We start from the raw sequence: 18,254 nt of genomic DNA on the forward strand, positions 1-18,254 counted from the left end.
GGAGGGCAGGCGGTGGAGAGCCAGATCCACGGTGGAAGGGGATAAAAGACTAAAGGGAACAGTTTAGCTCCATAAGCTTGGCACTGAGCCCTTTAAAGCACCGTAAACAAACCTGCTTAAATCGCCCTCAGTCGGGTTGCTGCTACTTCTGCGCGTTATCAGTCGCCGCTTATGCACTTTTCAGTTTGTAAACACCGCCGTGACGCCACATTGATATACCTTATTCCTTCATTTATTTATATTTTGGTCAGTTTGTGTCTATGTGTTGTTAGATCTATCTGTCTGTCTGTCTGTCTGTCACTTTATTTTTCTTTATTTTTTTTGGGGGGGGGGGTCTGTGGAGTCTGTGTTTTTGCAGTGCTCCCTTGTGAATGGACACCGGCTGGCTCCCCCCCCTCCCCGGCTCCTCTCGGTAATCTCTCCTCCCCCATTGGCCACTCCCAGGACGGCCCTCCGGAAAGCCTCAGCCAGTCGCGCGGCTCCAAAGCGCGGCAGGTCACTCCCCCCTCCTCCTAAAGAGCCTCCTCGTCTTCAATGGAGACTCAATCCTCTCTGACTTACTCAGCCTGAGTGCGCTCTCACCGCCGCCACTCTCCATCTGCCTGTCCCCCTCATCTTTTATTCTCTCTTTCTCCATCCATCACTTCTTTGCCGCTCTTTCCTTCTCCTCCGCTCTCGCGTCACACTCACTTCCTCCTGTCTTCTCCACCTCGGGCTCCTTGATCCTCCTCTTTTCCTCTCTTTCTGCTCTCTCTTTTCTCTCCATCCCGGGTCTGAGCGGCGCAGCACCTGTGCAGACCGGAGTTTGTTGGGCCGAGGGAGATTCCTTTTTTTTTTTCTTTACAAAAAAAAAAATTATATTTATAGATATATATATATAGATAGAGAGAATTATTTTGTGTGTGTGTGTTTGTGTGTGTGTTTTCACAAAGAGGAGGGAGGGGAGGCAACACCCAGGAACACCTGACCAACATTTTGTGAAGATATGTGGAGATTTAGGAACTGATCTCCTCCAGCAGCTGTTTGTTACTTTGTTACTTTGTTTTTTGTTTTTTTGTTTTTGTTTTTTTATTACTGCAACACCTGGAATGCTTAACGTGGACTGATGGATGTTTCCGAACTGTGCATCCCCGACGCTCTCTGCTACCACAACCAGTAGGTGCTTCTCTTCACACACTCTTCTGCTCTTAACTTCTCTAACAGTTGGCGGGATTTCACTTTTATTGCTTTGCTTTGTTTGGGGTTTTTATTTTGGTTATTTCTGTTTTATTAAAAAAGTAATATATTTAACCTTTCGAAGGATAAAATACTACTGCGCATGAAGTTTTAAAAACCGTCGGCGTCCCCATACGGGACAAGCGGAGTTGAGCGGTGGCCCAGTGGAGTCGCCTGCAGGGAGTGCAGGGCAGACGGTTGCCTTACAGCTGTCTAGTCCCCACATCAGGATCCCCGGGATTAACCTCAACCACAACGAGGAGCCAGGGGCAGATTAATGCAGACATATATCCAGGCGACTATTCCCTGACTGCAGCCGCTGTCCCACACAAAAGTCAGCTGTGGCGGTGGGACTGTGCTGCCGCGCGGCTGCAGGGAGTGGATCTGAGGGCAGCAGTAACTCTACCGGCGATTTTTTTTTTTAGATAAAAGCTTGATCTGCCCGTCCTCTTGACATCACGGTGGAATCGTTTTGATAAAAAAAAAAAAAAACAGGTTTGATCGTCTTCAAAATGGTTCTAAACTTTTCACAGATATTTGGTCTGTGAAGATTGACTTAATAAACACAGGGATTAAACAGTTTTGTTTTATTTGTTTGTTTGTTTTGTTTTTTTAAATTTTAAAGTAACTCAAAGTCAAAGAAACTTTCAGGAATAACCAGCTCCACTCCTTGCATGCCTTGAAAGACGCTTTTCCGATATGACTGGAGCGGGGGGGATCCTCTTATTGTTAAGCTGTAGATGGGATTGGAATGGTTTAACCTGCTTAGCACTTTTTGCAGGACTGCAGCCAGATAGAATACAAACTTTACAAGACGCAAAGTAAAACACGCCTCTGTTAGTACTGAGGAACAAGTGTAATCTTCCTGGGGCCAGTTTAAACTGCAACAAGAATCAAAAATGGCAACTTAAAAAAAAAAAAACAACTGAAAATTGCCTTCTGGGGTGAGAGAAAGTGCAAGTGTGAAATCCCATCATCCTCTCTTTGTTTAGCAATACAAAAGATTAAACTATTTAGCCCTTCGAGGAAGCCTCTTTTATTAGGAGTCAGTTTAGTAATCTCATTAGGCAATATGTCATTTACTATATGGAATTCTTTTAAAAGAAGTATATGATTTAAAAAAGTATGTTCAAATGGTTTTGGCCATGCAGTCAAAAGAGCAGGACACTTCAATATAAACATATTTGTAAAGGATTCTACAAAACATAATATGGATACTTTCACACGTGCTGCTGAAACTGGATCATTATTTTGTCTTTGTCAAGTGAAAGAAAGGGAAAAAAATGTGCTAAATAAATCATGCATTGTCTTGAAAGCTTTTGACGTTAATGTCATTGTTCCTGTACAGATTGTAATGCAGTTGAATTTTAAATGAAGACTTAACGTTTTTGTCTGCACACACCTATAAAACGAAACGCGTGAATTAGAAAATAATAGATTTATTTTAACATTAGGAGAATTTCTCAAAACCAAATCTGAATATTAAAAAGTCCAGTTCAGCTGTACGATGCATTTAACCTGTCATGACCCTGGATCGTGTGTGTGTGTGTGTGTGTGTGTGTGTGTGTGTGTGTGTGTGTGTGTGTGTGTGTGTGTGTGTGTGTGTGTGTGTGTGTGTGTGTGTGTGTGTGTGTGTGTGTGTGTGTGTGTGTGTGTGTGTGTGTGTTGATATAAATCTCTGAAATTGCCTGTGAGGTCACGTTTGATTGAGGCAGTACTTTTCATTGCGCATGCTGCATTAACGCAAATTCACACAGGTTATAAAAGAAGACGTGTGCGTGTTGGATTATTGTTTCAACTTCTGGCGATGTCAAATTTACTCTCATTACATTTCATCACCATAAACCGGAGGTAATATGTATCGTACGCTACGTGTGATATACGCTTAATTCTCTTGACCTTTAAGCAGTACTTAACACAAAGTCACATATTTTACCAAGTGGAAGTAAAATGCACAGTAGTTGCTCGTACATTCGCCGGCTATAAATCTGGGCCATCACTCGCCTGTAAGTGAGTTAGGTTTGGCTTTGCAGAATGCTATTAACCCTTCGAAGACTTTTAACCTGACAACCAACCCTGCTGGATTGAAGGTGACAGTTGTCGTGTGTAACTGTTGCACTGAAAGAAAGAAAAAAGAAATATCTTTAACTAAAACAGCTCTGTAATATATCGTATATAAACATTTTAAAATGCTCACTGCAGAACTGTTTTGGTTTCTCTTGAATATAATTTTAATTGAAATTGAAATGATCTGTCACAAGTTCAATAGACTGTATTTTCTGCACATGAGCCACTTTTCAAATGTGTAATGGCAATCTGCAAAACAGCTCCTTATCTGTTACTTTTAAAAAAATCCACAGTTTTCACAATTGTACCATTTTAAAGTTTAAATATCCAGTTAGATCAGATAAATCACATCATATGTTTGTGGGGAGTCCCCCCCCCCCTCCGTCCACCTGCTGTTCCCATACGTGCCCTTCACAAACAAGCAATCAGGAATGCATAGGCGGTCAGATGTATACGTGCACGCGCACGTGCACACACGTGCGCCCACGTACAGATTAAACCAAAGAATCACACACTGACCTGAGATCTAATTTTAGTCGCACCATAGATGGGAACATCTGACTGTGTCGGTTATCATCTGCATTTATCACATGCCTGGTCAATATCATGTCTCTGGGATGTGTTTTCATTTGTCGTGTACATTAGTATTTAAATAATTTAATTAGGAAAAATCATTTAAAAAGAAAAACAAATCTCATTCACTCTTTAGAAATGATTCCAAAAAAATTCCAGGAAACTAAGTTGTTCAGCCTTGAATTAAAAAAAAAAATGTTTACTCCTCTTGTAGATGCCTGGGAAGTGAAAAATTAATTTCAGGATGCAACACAAAATGACTTTAGTAAAAGCAACGCGCTGCATTAGAACCCGGCTTCATTGGATTACAGTAAAGTTATTCCTGATCATAAATGGCCGCCTCGTCACCTCCTGTGTTCTGCCAAAGCATTTTCATTTACCTCATGAATAATATATTGAATTTTAACATTTACGTGTTGATAACATCAGTGGAAAGTGATGCGTCCCGTCTGAGAGTGTGCATAATTGCTTCAAAAAAACCCAAATGGAAAATAAGAAAATCAACAGCTCCCAGCCACCGTTCCACACGGACATTGGCACGGTCACGGTTACGAGATGAAAAACGATCGAAACTTTGCATCGCCACTGTCGACGTTTCCCAGCGCCGTTGCTCGTCGGGCCTGTTGGACCAGAAGCGGTGATGAGGGAGCCAGAGGAATGCTGAGTCCATTGACGGATGGAGGCGGCAGGTGGTGGTGGTGGCGGTGGCGGTGGCGGTGGGGGGGAAACTCCTGCTATTTGTTTCGTGCCGTGTGACTTTCCTTTCACCAACCGGCAGCTTTGGGCTTTCACGAAGTTGACGACCAAAAAAAAAAAAAAATGGCTGGAGATCAAAACAATTATCAAGATCTTTCTCCTGACCGTCATGTTTATTATTAATGCAGGCGGCCGCTCCAGACGATGATGCTGCACCCCGACTCTATTGCTTCCGTGTGACGATACAAGTGGAGGAATAACTTCATTACATGTCATGACCCCCCCTCCACCCCCCCCACCCACCCCACTCTTTCTTCCTTGATATAGATATATCCTCTGGGCCGCCTGTCAAGGACTCTGAATACATCAGGATGTAGATGGACGCTTTCTTGCAGCCGCTGTTCAATCAAAACGTCTTTCATGTGTGAGCGGCAGAGGGGACTTCTTAGAAGGAGTTTGTTTTATTGATCAAATAAAATTAACACACACGCACACACACGCGCACGGAGAGAAGAAGCAGTTGGTCCAATCATGGTGTGAGGGTCGGCCGACATGTTTAATTTAATGGCCCTCATCGTAGCTTCACCAGGTCTCACATTGTGAACTTAATTCCTCTTCACCGCGTTCATTTGCATTGTGTCAATTGACCGGAGCGCTTACTGTATCAGCCTGAGTCTCACTTGAAATTCAGCCCATGCCCTAATACCATTAGGCAAATGCAAAGTTGTGTCATTTACACATTTGGGAGAGGGGGGGGGGGGGGGGGGGGGGGGGAAACGTGGATGGCGCTGTGGTGAGAAGTGGTGGGGGTTGAGAGAAAAGCCAATTTGTGCCGAACAAGTCTCGCTTGTGATTATCAGTGGATGTTATTACTGTGGAGAAGCAGACGTTTGAAGGTTATGTTTCTGGGCAGTAATTGAAATGCAAAATAACATTAGGATCGATGGCCATCTCTGTTTATTTATGAAATCAATATCGTAACTGTCCCTCATGAGTCCTCCTCTGATTCTCAATGACGGCTTAAGTCTCCGCTCGTTTATTCTTTTCTCCCCTTCGTAACCTCCTTCTTCTGTCTCTTTTTAAAAGGCAGTTAGGGGTGTGTTTGACTTTGCAGAGAGCAATTTCCTAGAGGTGGTGGATGTGTATGTAGATAGGACTGGGGGGGGGGGGGGGGGGGGGGGGTGATACTCCAGGTAAGGAGACATCATCCATGTGGGAAATCTATGCAATCTCTCCTCGTGGCAGTGACATTGAAGAGGCCATATGCTGGAAGTTCTGCGTGGTGCTGGGAGCATATAGAAGCAGCGGAGGTAAATCGCTGGAGCGTAAACGCAGAACCAGGGCCGACTTATTCAGGAGGAGAAACTTAGACTTCTGGAAATAAACTTTTACCGACGTTCCCGAAACCTTCAGCTCTTTGTAAGCAGGAGCTGAGAAAGCTGCGTTTTTGACAGAAGGGAAAGTTGCCTTGGATCCTGGTGATGCGAAGAACGTACACACGCATGAAAAATAACACGGAAAAAACAGTTTGCGAAACTCGCCAGAAATGGGGGGAAAAACTAAAAGTACAGTCAAATCTCAATTTGCCCAACAAACTGTTCCTTACAAGTAAAGATCTAAATGATGCTTCCAATTCAAGTTTACATTCATATGCACATTAGAAAAACATGAACAATGAAATGCTTTTTTCTCTGCTGTCCACAGAGAATGCCAGTTGTGAAATATTTAAATAACTTTACCATAGATAGTAGTGTACTATTCAAATTCAGCTGTTATGGCAGAAATATTTATATGTTAACAGTATTTTCACCACTGTATCTTTGAAAAAAAAAAAAACACTTAATTTGCAAGAGCACATTAATATTATGCATTTGAATTTAAGCGTACGCGCATTTTTTTTTTTTTTTGACGACCTTCATTTGTGCCGGCACATGTTGTTGTTCCTACTTAACACTTGGACGACATGTCGCCCGCCCATTTTCGCACTCGCGTGACCATTCATTTCTCAGACAAGCCGGCCGCGGACTAACAGTGTAATCTATGTGTCAGGCAGGAAGGGGCACTCAGTTTAAAGCTGATAGAGTTTGCCCCAAACAAGGACAGCCTATCATAGAAAGATTAATGAACTAATTTCATGCATGGCTCCTTGCCTCTGTCCTTCTGTGCTTCCAATGTTCGCTCTGTGTGTTCAGCACCATGATTTACGCCGGGTTCCTTGCTACAAGCTTAACCCCGAGCTTAACAATAATATTTCCCCTCTGTGGGAAAATACATAGTAAAATATAGAGAATCGCATATATAACCCTTCACTCCAGACAAGGACAGCATGAGGTCACTGTGCAGATTTTCCGTGAATATGTGTTTCATTTCATTTATGTTTTGGACCTGGTTTGATTCATTAAAAAAAAATGTTTTCATATATATAGATATATAGATCTATCCTGAATAGAGAAGAGGTGGATGGATTCGGGATTTGCTCGAGGAAGCAGGGGATCTGCAGCACTGCCAGCATGACGACATGCCAAAATGCACGCAAACATTTGAGATTTTAAGCCGCTGGGTTGGAGCGGTTTCCTCACCCGCCACTTGGCCTCTGAACCAGAAGTCCCACCCCCACCCCCTCCGCAGCATTTAAAACAAAAAACAAAAAAAAAAAAAAACCCAACAACAACAACACACGGGCGGGAGATCTGAAGCGTTGTGCCGCGTTACCGTCATTTTGACCAGACGCTGTCGTTCCTTCGGGCGCGGCGGACGGCCTGGAACCTGCTCGTCTGCTGCTCTGAGGCGTCCATTGTGGGACCGTCTGGGCCTCTCGGAGCAGCGGAAGACAGGGAAGGCAGGTGACCTTCACGTCTGTCTGATGAGTCTTGCTCGTCTGCTCCGTTTGTACCATTTTTCTGCGCGGCGGAGCAAACACTATCCGTTTAGATGTTGGGTGCAATGCATTCGTGTGTGTGTGTGTGTGTGTGTGTGTTGCTAAGGGAGTGGGACAGGTTGAGGAGAGTCGGGCGGCGCTTAGAAAAACCCTGTCTCTTTATAATAAGAGGGGAAAACCAAATTATGAAACTATGAGGCTATTTCTGTCGGCGCGAATTGGCGGTTCGTGCCATTATTTCATTTCGACAGATTTGAAAGGACCCATTAGAAATTTCCATTAAACCGAACAAAAAACATCTCCCCAGCGTTGCTGTGTGCTAAGTGTGGAATGAACTACTTTTTACATATGCCACAATGTACTATCCCATAGGGAATCCCCCTATCTAGCTGCGATGATGTATTAACTGTTACCACGCCGCTCTCTCCAATTCCCTCAGATGGGAGAAAATATACCTTCCAATTGACTATAGCTGCATGCTGATTGCTAACAAGGTTTACCACGAGCCCTGTGAATCTTTTATAAACCACAATAGCCTCAGAATGAAGACTAACATGATGTCGTATCTCTCCATCTTGCACTATGTTAACAGTCCTGACTGATTAAAAATGCATAAGGAATGTCTGGGACCCGTAAGAAGAAGGGTTTATTTTTTCATGCCTCATCTGGAACAGGAAGGAAGCAGAGGATCAATAGATCTGATCTGGGCCCAGGGGTAGAGGCTATCTCCTCCTCCACCTCCTCCTCCTCCTCCTCCACCCACTACCCGTTAGCATTTAAAAGAGAGGTTTGGTGTCATCAGGGCCAGATGACTTCATGACTTCATTCACATGCACAAAGAGCGAAAACCACAGCAGTGATTTAAATAAATGAATGAATAACTCAAAACATAACCAGCATCAACTCTCTGTGAGTTTCAGACTTTCCCAGCACGGTTTCCCCCGCAGTTCACCCATGTCGTACAAGCACGTGGCTGAAGTTGTGCAAGATCGACACCAACTGTGACAGACAGAGGCAGCGGTGTTCAGGCAGACCCAGACCTCATTTCACGCCTTGTTTCTGACAATGTTCTGGGACGTCCTGCAAGCGCAGCAACAAACACTGGCTTTACTGTCTCAAAGAGGAATGAGGGGTCAGCCGCGGTGCTTGGATATTGTGGATACGACCAAAATGTATACAAATCTTCACCTTAGCTTTACTTTAAAAGCTGATAGAAAGTTGTTGGGTTTTTTTTTACACTCCTAATACTTTTCTTTAATTTCCACCTCTGGATCTTTTTTTGGAAGAGGGAATTTAATCCCAGGTCAGTGCCTCTACAGTCAGCCAACTGTAACCCGGCACCGACCACTGGCCAAATAACCGGGACTATTGATTGGGTCATGTATTACCCATGATCCTCCATATGCTGAGTGTAACACCTCTCTTTGTCCATTAACAGCCTTCTGAAGTTTCATTCATTCATTTACTTCTGGCAGCCGACCAACTGTAGGCATTGTTTGCAAGATGTATGGCGCATCTGTTGACATGGTCGTTAGTTACCATTTTGCCTGAGAGGAATAAGCCGCCGCAGTATATCACTTGGCATTCCAGCACATTAATGGTCGTGTCTGTAACATAATCTATCAAACCCAGATGAGCCGGCTGATGAATTTCTCCCAGGACCATCAGGAGCCGATGTGCAGAAAGCGACATTTGGTGCACGTAGAGGCTCACTGATGTTTGCTGATGTGTCTCCGCTTCCTGTCCGTTCGACAACGCGCTGACCTCCCCCCCCCCCCCCCCCCCCCCCCCCGGGTCTTTCCCATCCAGGTTGCTGACAAGAATGCCCTCTGAGGACCGGCACCTGTCCTCCAGCTGTGGTTCCTACGTCAAAACCGAGCCCTCCAGTCCGTCCTCCTCGCTCGTCGACACCGGCAGCCACCACAGTCCCAGCGGCAACTCCGACGCCAGCGGCGGCTACATCAACGGCGGCAGCGGGCGCCCGCACGCCCTGGACTCTCCGCCCATGTTCAACCCGGGAATGCTGGGAGGCGGCAGCGCCTGCCTGCGCCGCTACGAGGAGTGCGCCGGCGGCCTGGTGGACGACTCGCCCATCAAGTGCGAGTACATGCTCAACGCCATCCCGAAGAGGCTGTGCCTGGTGTGTGGCGACATCGCCTCGGGGTACCACTACGGCGTGGCCTCCTGTGAGGCCTGCAAAGCCTTTTTCAAAAGAACGATACAAGGTATTTGCTCGTTTCCGTTTCAGTTCTGACTCGTCCCGCCTGCTCCGTTGTCGGTTTTCTTGCGAACGTCGGCACGGAAATGTTCAGAAGACATCTGCTACTTTCTTTATTGTATTTTTAGAGTGGTTTTTTTTTATAAGCTCAAAGAGTACAGGATTTCAAATGTTCATATTTCTCTAATTTCATCGCCGTTAAACAGTCAAACATCTGCAAAGTGACGAGGAGCTGCATTTCGAAGAAAACACATGTTTTTAACCAGTCTTGTGTTTTTATCTTCCACCACATGTTGTTTTTATTGCACACATTCGCATTTCTTCCATTGTGATTTCATTAATCCTTCTTTATTAGCTCCATTATGACAGTTGTAGCTGCCTGTAAAGCAGGTTGACCAGATGAGGGATTCATTGTTATGTGCACAATGTGTTTATCGGAGCTGTAATCCAACCCTCTGCTCTTATGGGACTAATACGATGTAGTGATTACGAGTGTCTACAGCAGGCATTAGGCCCAGACTGTAAATCTGCTCGGGGGGTTTTTGATTTTTTTGATGTCTTTGCATGTGAATCATACATCTGGCACCGACTCTGCCATGTGTGGGATCGACTCCAGAATAATCACTTGGAAGTGGATGATGTGTCCCAAACAGCGATGAAGGTTTTAGACTTTTATGGGCTGTTTTTGTTTGTTTGTTGGTTTGTTTGTTTGTTTGTTTGTCTGGACACATGTGGTCCGCTCACTGAGGCCATAGGTGAATATAAAGTAGACGAAGAAATATCTGAGGAGCTTAAACCCAGAGTATGTCGTTTATGTTGCTGCTGTGGTAAGAGGACTTTAGCCTTTTTATTCAAAATAAGGATTTATTTTTCTGAACTATGATGTCCAGATTTGTGATGCAGTAAATGTAAAAAAAAAAAAAAAAAATACCATAAAGCCGGTAGAAAGTGCTTTGTGTTCATGTGCTCATCATTGTGGTACTTTTGCAGTATAAACAAGTTGAGCATGAGCTTCTCATTACAGCCAAAAACCCACAGTAATATTAAAGAACTGTTGGATATCCTAGAAAAGGCGGGGGAAACTTACTCATTGCATATATGTGGACATTTCTCCAGCCACAGAAAAATAAACAGATCCGGTCATTCAATTTATAAAACCAGATGTTGGCACCTGTGTGACTTTGTGTTGCCTTGCCGTACCCCCTTCGCCTTTTCTTCTTTTTCTTCATTTTCTTCTTCTTCCTACTTCCTGCTTTCGCCCTCCTCTTCGGAGGACAGGCCTGTAATGAGCCTAATCTGTCCGTCATTCGTCCCGAGCCGCGGGAGTTTCAGTCAATAACAATCAGTGTTGGGTGACTGTAATTAAGAGCCAGGCATTTCATTGGGAAAGAGTCAAAGGAAGGAGGGTGGGGAGGTGTGGATCTGTACGTTGCCCCCAGGCCCCTCCAGCCCAAGAGAGAGAAGATGATGTGGGGGGGGGGGGGGTAATTAGAAGCTCAGGCACGTGTTGTCAGGGCAATAACAAGAAGACGGGGAGAGAGAACGGGACACGCTGAGGAGTCCTCTAAATAAAAGGCAGCGGGACAGGGGATGTGGTCATTCACAGAAAGGAGAAGCCACTTTAATGGAATGGTAATCAGGGACGGGGGGGGGGGTCCCGGCCCCGGTAAAGGAGGAGGACAAGGAGAGGTCCGGCTTGAGTGGAGATGAGTGCGTGGATAATAGCATGGCATAATAATATATCAAAATTTAGAGGGAAAATAAGAGAGGTTAAGGAAGGATATTAGAGTGGTTGAAATGTCCTTTGAGGAATAAAGGTGGACACGAGACCTGATTAACTAAGAGGGTGCGCCGACAGTGAGCTTTTAGAGGCAGCCAATTTCAGTCTATTGTGGACCCCCACAGCAACCCCCCCACACACACACACACACACACACACACACACACACACACACACTCACACTGTATCCAGGTATGTTGAGCGCAGTTGTTAAAATAACAAAGCAATCATCTCAAATTAGATTCTTTTTCACTTTTGGAAAATCGTCTCAATAGCAATGCACTGTGTTCACTGCATGATGCAACTTGATATTTCACGGCCCGTACGCTTCAACATCTTGCAACATCGATTGGCGGATGGCGGTGTCGCGCTCCGTTATGATTTATGCATCATGGGAGTAAAATAAGTGTTTTGTCCGACCGTTGGAACATTTGACGGCGCTTCAGAGGCTACAAATAGTTCAAGTTGTGCGATAGTAGACACATAATCTGTTTGTTTTTTCACCCACACTGCAACTTGAAATTACTAAAACAACCAGATATAAAGAGATACTTTGTGCAAGCTTGAAAAGTTTTGAAAAATGCAGATTGTTCTTCAGTGACTCAATTTCTATCCAGCAAAGATTATAATGCATTATTTCCTTATATAAGTATATATATATTTCATAAAATATACAGTGAAATAACTGTTCCTGTTTTGGACAATTCTAGCAAAACGTGTTCATAGAAATTTTTTTATAAATGACTACAATTCAGTCAGTTTAACTGGGATATAATTAAAAGGCAAAGGTTTAAGGGTTTGTTGGTGGGCTTTGTTGATTTTAGATTTCAATCTTTGTCCAGTACACACACACACTTCTGTGAACTTTATCTGCATTTCTTGACATGTCAGTCTGTTTGTATCTTGTATTAGCGAGGTAAAAAAGTGAAAGTGTTCATGCCGCACGTTTGTGGTGTGACTCTATACACACACACACACACACACACACACACACACACACACACACACACACACACACACACACACACACACACCCGCTGCAGTGTACTTTTATTCTCCCTGTGCTAATGCCTCTCAGTTTAACGGACTTCACCTACCCCGAATCCGGCTGCAGCTTCTGCCAACATCCTGGCATGGTGCCGCGGGCCCCTAACTGTGCATGTGACCCTTCTGGCACCATCCATGCCAGGGATCCTGACAAATGTTGGCACCTTCTCCTTGACCAACGGGGGGGATGTGTGTGTGTGTGTGTGTGTGTGTGTGTGTGTGTGTGTGTGTGTGTGTGTAGGAGTGGGGGGCTGGGCTCTCTTAGATCTACAGCACACAACACCTGGTTTGCTGTTTTTAGGTGCCATTAATACAGTCCCTGGACTTATGGGACGTTGTTTGAACATTCAATCATGGGACACTAATACTTGGGAAAGAGGATTTGTCATTGGATTCTCGGGGTCGCGTCAACTTTCGAGGCGATGATTCGAGGAGGGGGAAGAACTAGTGGGCAAGACGGGCAGCGGTTACACGGCAGCAGATTCAATATGTCTGCCTTTCTGTCTGTTTTCGGGACCTGAGTGATTAAATTGCATAGAAAATATTTCCATAGCGAGCCAACAACCGTCAAGACAGACTTGAATAATACATCGAGCTTTGCTACATGATATGGGAGCCTTAGATCATCCGGTCTAACGGCGGCTCCTGGTCTTTACTGGGGGACATTATGCAGAGTGCTCGCCTGCGCGTCCGTCTCTGAGCCCTTGTGTTGTTGAGGGAGGGCAGCTTTCCCATCATCCTTTAGGTGAAGAAGGATGGGCTGGAAGGGGTCGTGGTGAGCATTGCAGAGAGGACGTTCTGCATTAATGAAGCTAATTTATCTGTGAATCAAAATGGGAGTGGGACTCTGGGGCGGGGAGGTGCTTTTTACTTGTCCCATCAAAATGCCACTAAACCCTCCTCTCCTTCAGGAGAGTCACACGGGGTCACCTTGGGACAGGTGGGCGAGCGTGTGTGTGTGTGTCTGTGTGTGTGTGTGTGTGTGCGTACATGCTTTGCACACCAGCATCGTCTTGTTTAATGCAATGCTGCAGCCGTTGTTTACCATTTCTGCTTTATCTCCTTTCCTCTGTGATCATTTCAAAACAAATTATTTCTAATTGCCGGTGCGTATCTTGCAGGCAGTGATGATTCCACTGTTTCTGATCCTCTGCAGGAAATATCGAGTACAGCTGTCCAGCCACCAACGAGTGTGAGATCACTAAAAGGAGACGAAAGTCCTGCCAGGCCTGTCGCTTCATGAAGTGTCTTAAAGTCGGCATGTTGAAAGAAGGTGAGTACTGACTTGTGTGGTGTGTCTTCGCTCAGAGGGTTTGGGGACAGGAAAATCCTTTTCCTTGGGTGAAAATAAATAATGATCAAAAAATAAATAAAAGAAGTGCAAAACTTTAATGTGACAAATTAAAATGCAGGACAAACGGGGCAGAGCAGCAGACTTTTTAACTCAAAACAGTAACGCAGTGCGTCACTTTGAATGGTTTTAATGCTGCTTTAATCTCTTGCCTATATTCAGTTTTATTGGTTTTTATTAGATTGTATTACCTCCCGCACTCGATTGTATATATCTAACCTCTTATTGCATAATTTTTATTATAATCTTCATTTATATCTAGTTTGTTATCAGTGCACCATCCAGCGCCCCCACGTATGATAATAAAGCAATTCTATTTTATTCACCTCTATTATATACAATTGCTCACTTATTGTAATTAAAGGCACAGAACGAGCTCAAGAAAAGCTTTCTAGTGGCTACAGCTGTTGGAAATATCTTGTCATGCGAGGAAAAAAAAAAAAGTCAGAAGAAGCATGTGTGGGGAGTTTGGGGTGTGAAATGTTGTTCAAGCTCTGTGGGTGTTCACGCTCCCACACTTCTCTGACTAAAAAAAAAAAAAAAAGTTTAAATCTATATATTAAAACAAAAACGAGAACCTTCGTCGTTGCATCGCGGGTTTCGGACTCTCGAGTCTCGGCCACAGCGAGCCGCAGGACCCGGTCAGCGGTGGGGTATTGAAGCCGGGCCGTGGCCTCGGGGAGACACCGGTGACATCATCATTTCACTGCGCTCTCCTCACTCACGCCAGCGAGTGTTTAACTCGGATGGCTGCAAAAAAAAAAAAAAAAGCTGCTGAGTTGGATGTTCCTACCAAGACTGACTGAGACGTGTAACAGTACTCCTGAAAAGCACAGGCTGTTCCCAGAGGACTTCGCCGTCCCCCGGGGCTCTGGGTGTCTCTCCCTCTCTTCCACTCCATGTCTGTCTGCCTGCCTTCCCCTCTCTCTCTCTCTCCCTCTCTCTCTGCCTGCCGTATTGATCCACTAAATGCTTTCCGAACATCCCGCCCCACTTCCTGCACGTGTTGTTTTTCCTCCAGTGCGAGACCTTTGGGAGTACAGAGGGAAAATCTAGCCGATAGATTTTCTTTTTCTTTTTTCCCAGGAAGAGGTTTTTTCTTTTTCTTTTTCCAAATGCTGATTTATCTCGTGTAACTTTAAAGAGTGTTTTATATGAACAGTGCACAAAGTCCTCTTTAAACGTCTTGTACTACATTCAGACTTCACAGTACCTTCCTCAACAACCTTTAATGCAACCGCACTTCAGACCCATCGTAATGAAAGTAATACCAAAATGAAAAACTTAGATTCACGTCATCATATCTAGATGGATTCATTTGTGCACCGTTAATGATGAATTACTTAAAAAAATTATATAATCATATTGAAGTGTGCCTATAATTTTTTGGGACATTTTAACATTATTTTAGATAGAAATTAAAACCACATGCGAAATAAATAATGATTTAATGTAATATTGAGTTGTGTGTGTGTGTGTGTGTGTGTGTGTGTGTGTGTGTGTGTGTGTGTGTGTGTGTGTGTGTGTGTGTGTGTGTGTGTGTGTGTGTGTGTGTGTGTGTGTACGTGCCTGTTTTTTTTACTTTGATCCCTCCACAAAGCAACAGACTAATTATATAAAGGTAAATTCTGGAGCTGCTGTCCACTTTGATTATATGATGTATAACCTCACATTAAAAGAGAGCCTTTAAAGACTTTGTTTATTGGCCCCGCTTAGAGACAAAACAGTTATAAACGTACTAAAATAAAACCGTGATCACACACTTTTGTCATGCCCTGCGCCGAACACATCTCATAATAGCAGCCAGCAGCAGTTAAGTGCAATCTGTGCTGGTAACACAAGATTGTATGTCAGGCTCTTGGTCCGCTTCCACTGATGCGGCGCGGCGCAGTGCACTGACGTCGCTGTAGTGTTTGTTCCTCTCGGTGTGAGGGGGTCATCCATTGTACGAGCGCCACGGCACTATTTATACATGCGCCCCACTCTGGATGTCTTCATCCCGGCCCAAATTTCTCACACCGAGCCTTTGACTCTCGTCCAGAAAAAACAGAGCTGCTTCGGAAATAAAGCTGCGGCTATTAGCGCACGCTTAAAGGGAAAAACAGCGGGGTATTGTCTGTGGAAAGCCAAGCTAAGCCATCGATGAGGACAGTGTGTGTGTGTGTGTGTGTGTGTGTGTGTGTGTGTGTGTGTGTGTGTGTGTGTGTGTGTGTGTGTGTGTGTGTGTGTGTGTGTGTGTGTGTGTGTGTGTGTGTGTGTGTGTGTGTGTGTGTGAAATGCAGCGTCACAGCCTCCGCAGTATGTGGCACAGTAGGTGATTCTCTAAAAGTGATGGCATTCAATTAAAAGGAAAAAAGGACATTTAATCATGGCGTAGTGCCGCGGTGAGGCCTCTCGCAGACTTAGGGGGGGACTTTGATCATTGGATCAGTGGGGGGAACCGTGGCTTGCCCTACATCATGCAGTGAGATCAGCGTGTCACAAGTGGCCAACGGCTGGCCAAGGAAAAAACCTCGGTGTGACATGAATACACAAGGTAATGCATGGGGACATTTTGTAAACAAAGAAAAATAGTAGATTGCTTTAAATAACACAAGTATCCGAATTGTTGTGCTGTTGAAACTTCAAAGATTGGAAAAACGAAAAGAGAAAAGTGTCACTTCTGTGTTTAGTGAAATTGAATTTCTAACGAAGAATAATAAACGCTAGTAGCTTTGCATTTAGAAGGTAAAATTAAAAAAAAAAACATGCAGAGAAAGAGAGTAGCACAAAAATGTGTGCAATAATTTGAAGAGTTAGCTTCCTAAAGCGTTGACCTAAATCCCACACAGCACCTGTGGGACTCTGAGGAGTTAAAAAAAAAAAAAAAAAAAAATCCAGCTTGTTATAAATGCAAGAGTGTCTAGACCAAACTGTGTTTCTTAATACGGCACCTGTAATCCGGTGCAAAGCGGAACCACCACACTCGGCTTTGTAAAGCTCTACGTTTGTTCGTCAAATGTGCCGTTCCCCAGATATTGGCGTGTGAGACTTTTTACCTGCGCCATTAACGTTTTATATTTCGTTCCCTCATTTGTACCGCCGCTCGCTTCATAAAGCGCCTCGCGGTCTCTGCGGTGTCGTCGCAGCGCCGCGCCGTCGCAAGGAACGCCTCGCCGAGGACGCCGTGACAACCTGACGTCGTGATGAGTTGTTCTAAAAGTAACTAAAATTTCTCTGCCTCATGCCAAGGATGCCATCCTGAGTTATATAGTGCCAGCTGCCGGCGTTTTTCACCACCATAGGCGGGTGGGGAAAACCCCTCCTCCTCCTCCTCCTCCTCCTCCTCCTACTCCTACTCCTACTCCTACTCCTACTGCTCCACCGAATCACCTGCCACTCAGCTGACTTCAGGTTTTTCCTGCCTTTTGGGGGCTTCAGGTGTGTTTGGACTGAGGAAGGAGGAGATCAGAGAGGCAGGAAGTAGGACGGAGGTGTCAAACACAAGGCCCATAGAACAAAACAGACCAAACCACCAAAAATCAATTTTAAGAGACCTGAGCAGATACATCTGCATGAAAACAAGCTTTGTCGCTGCTCAAATGAATGTTATCAGGGTGAGGTTGTCAAAACATCACAGCAATTATAGTTGTTTGGACATTTCAATTCAACTTTATTTAAATAGGTGCTTTTGACATTTAACATTGTATTTTGCAGCAGAAGGTTTCATTAGGTTTGACTTTAGCAAGCAACTTGATTTATTCGGCACATTAAATTAACTGCGGTGGACCAAAATGCTTTAGAAGAGAATAAATAATGTGTAGAAACGCACAATTCAAATGTTTTAAAATTGATTAAAGATGCATGTAATACAAAGAAAACAAAAAAAAAGTTAGTAGTTATTAGTAATTAGTAAGAGAAGAGCTCACCTGGTGTTGAAGACTCTGCACAACAACAGATAAAACCGTTTAAACTAAAACGCAAGTGTTCTTATGGCACTATTTTACCTCTCAAGATGAAATAGGGCTGAATGTGTCCCCTGAAATAAAATGTGTTTGGCGCCATGTGTCAATAAATTCACCTTGCGCCGTTTACTTCTCATAACATTCTTCTTGGACTATTTTAACATAAGATGATTTATCGTTTATGATTGTGTTCTGCACCTGTATAATTAATCATAATATTTTGTTAGATTTAATATGGTATTGAGCATTCTCTGCCTGAAGGGAAAGCCAATGGAAGTATTAGATTACTATTGATAATTAAAATAATATGAATAATGGCGTAGAGCACCTGAATGAGTCCGGTGAGCGGCGGCAGCTCGCGGCAGACGCCACTTGGAGGGAACAGGCCCGGCTCCCTGACCCCTTAAATGTCCAACTGAGGCTGATAAAAGGTCACAGGTCCAATGGAAAAACTCTCACGTAATTACAACTCGCGGAAGGTATGG

At 44.2% G+C, this 18,254-nt stretch overlaps 1 protein-coding gene across 1 annotated transcript in view; it reads left to right on the plus strand.

Moving 5' to 3' along the window:
* Positions 1-566: 566 nt before the first annotated feature.
* esrrgb (estrogen-related receptor gamma b) overlaps positions 567-18,254 on the plus strand; it is a 34,461-nt gene continuing 16,773 nt past the window's right edge. Inside the window, exons 1-3 of the mRNA XM_080514541.1 lie at positions 567-1,155; positions 9,239-9,654; positions 13,631-13,747. Coding sequence (XP_080370667.1) covers positions 1,106-1,155; positions 9,239-9,654; positions 13,631-13,747 — 583 coding nt within the window. The 5' untranslated portion in view covers positions 567-1,105. The remainder of the gene's footprint in view (positions 1,156-9,238; positions 9,655-13,630; positions 13,748-18,254) is intronic.

This window comes from Blennius ocellaris (genome assembly GCF_963422515.1).
Source record: "Blennius ocellaris genome assembly, chromosome: 18".
NCBI lineage: Eukaryota > Metazoa > Chordata > Actinopteri > Blenniiformes > Blenniidae > Blennius > Blennius ocellaris.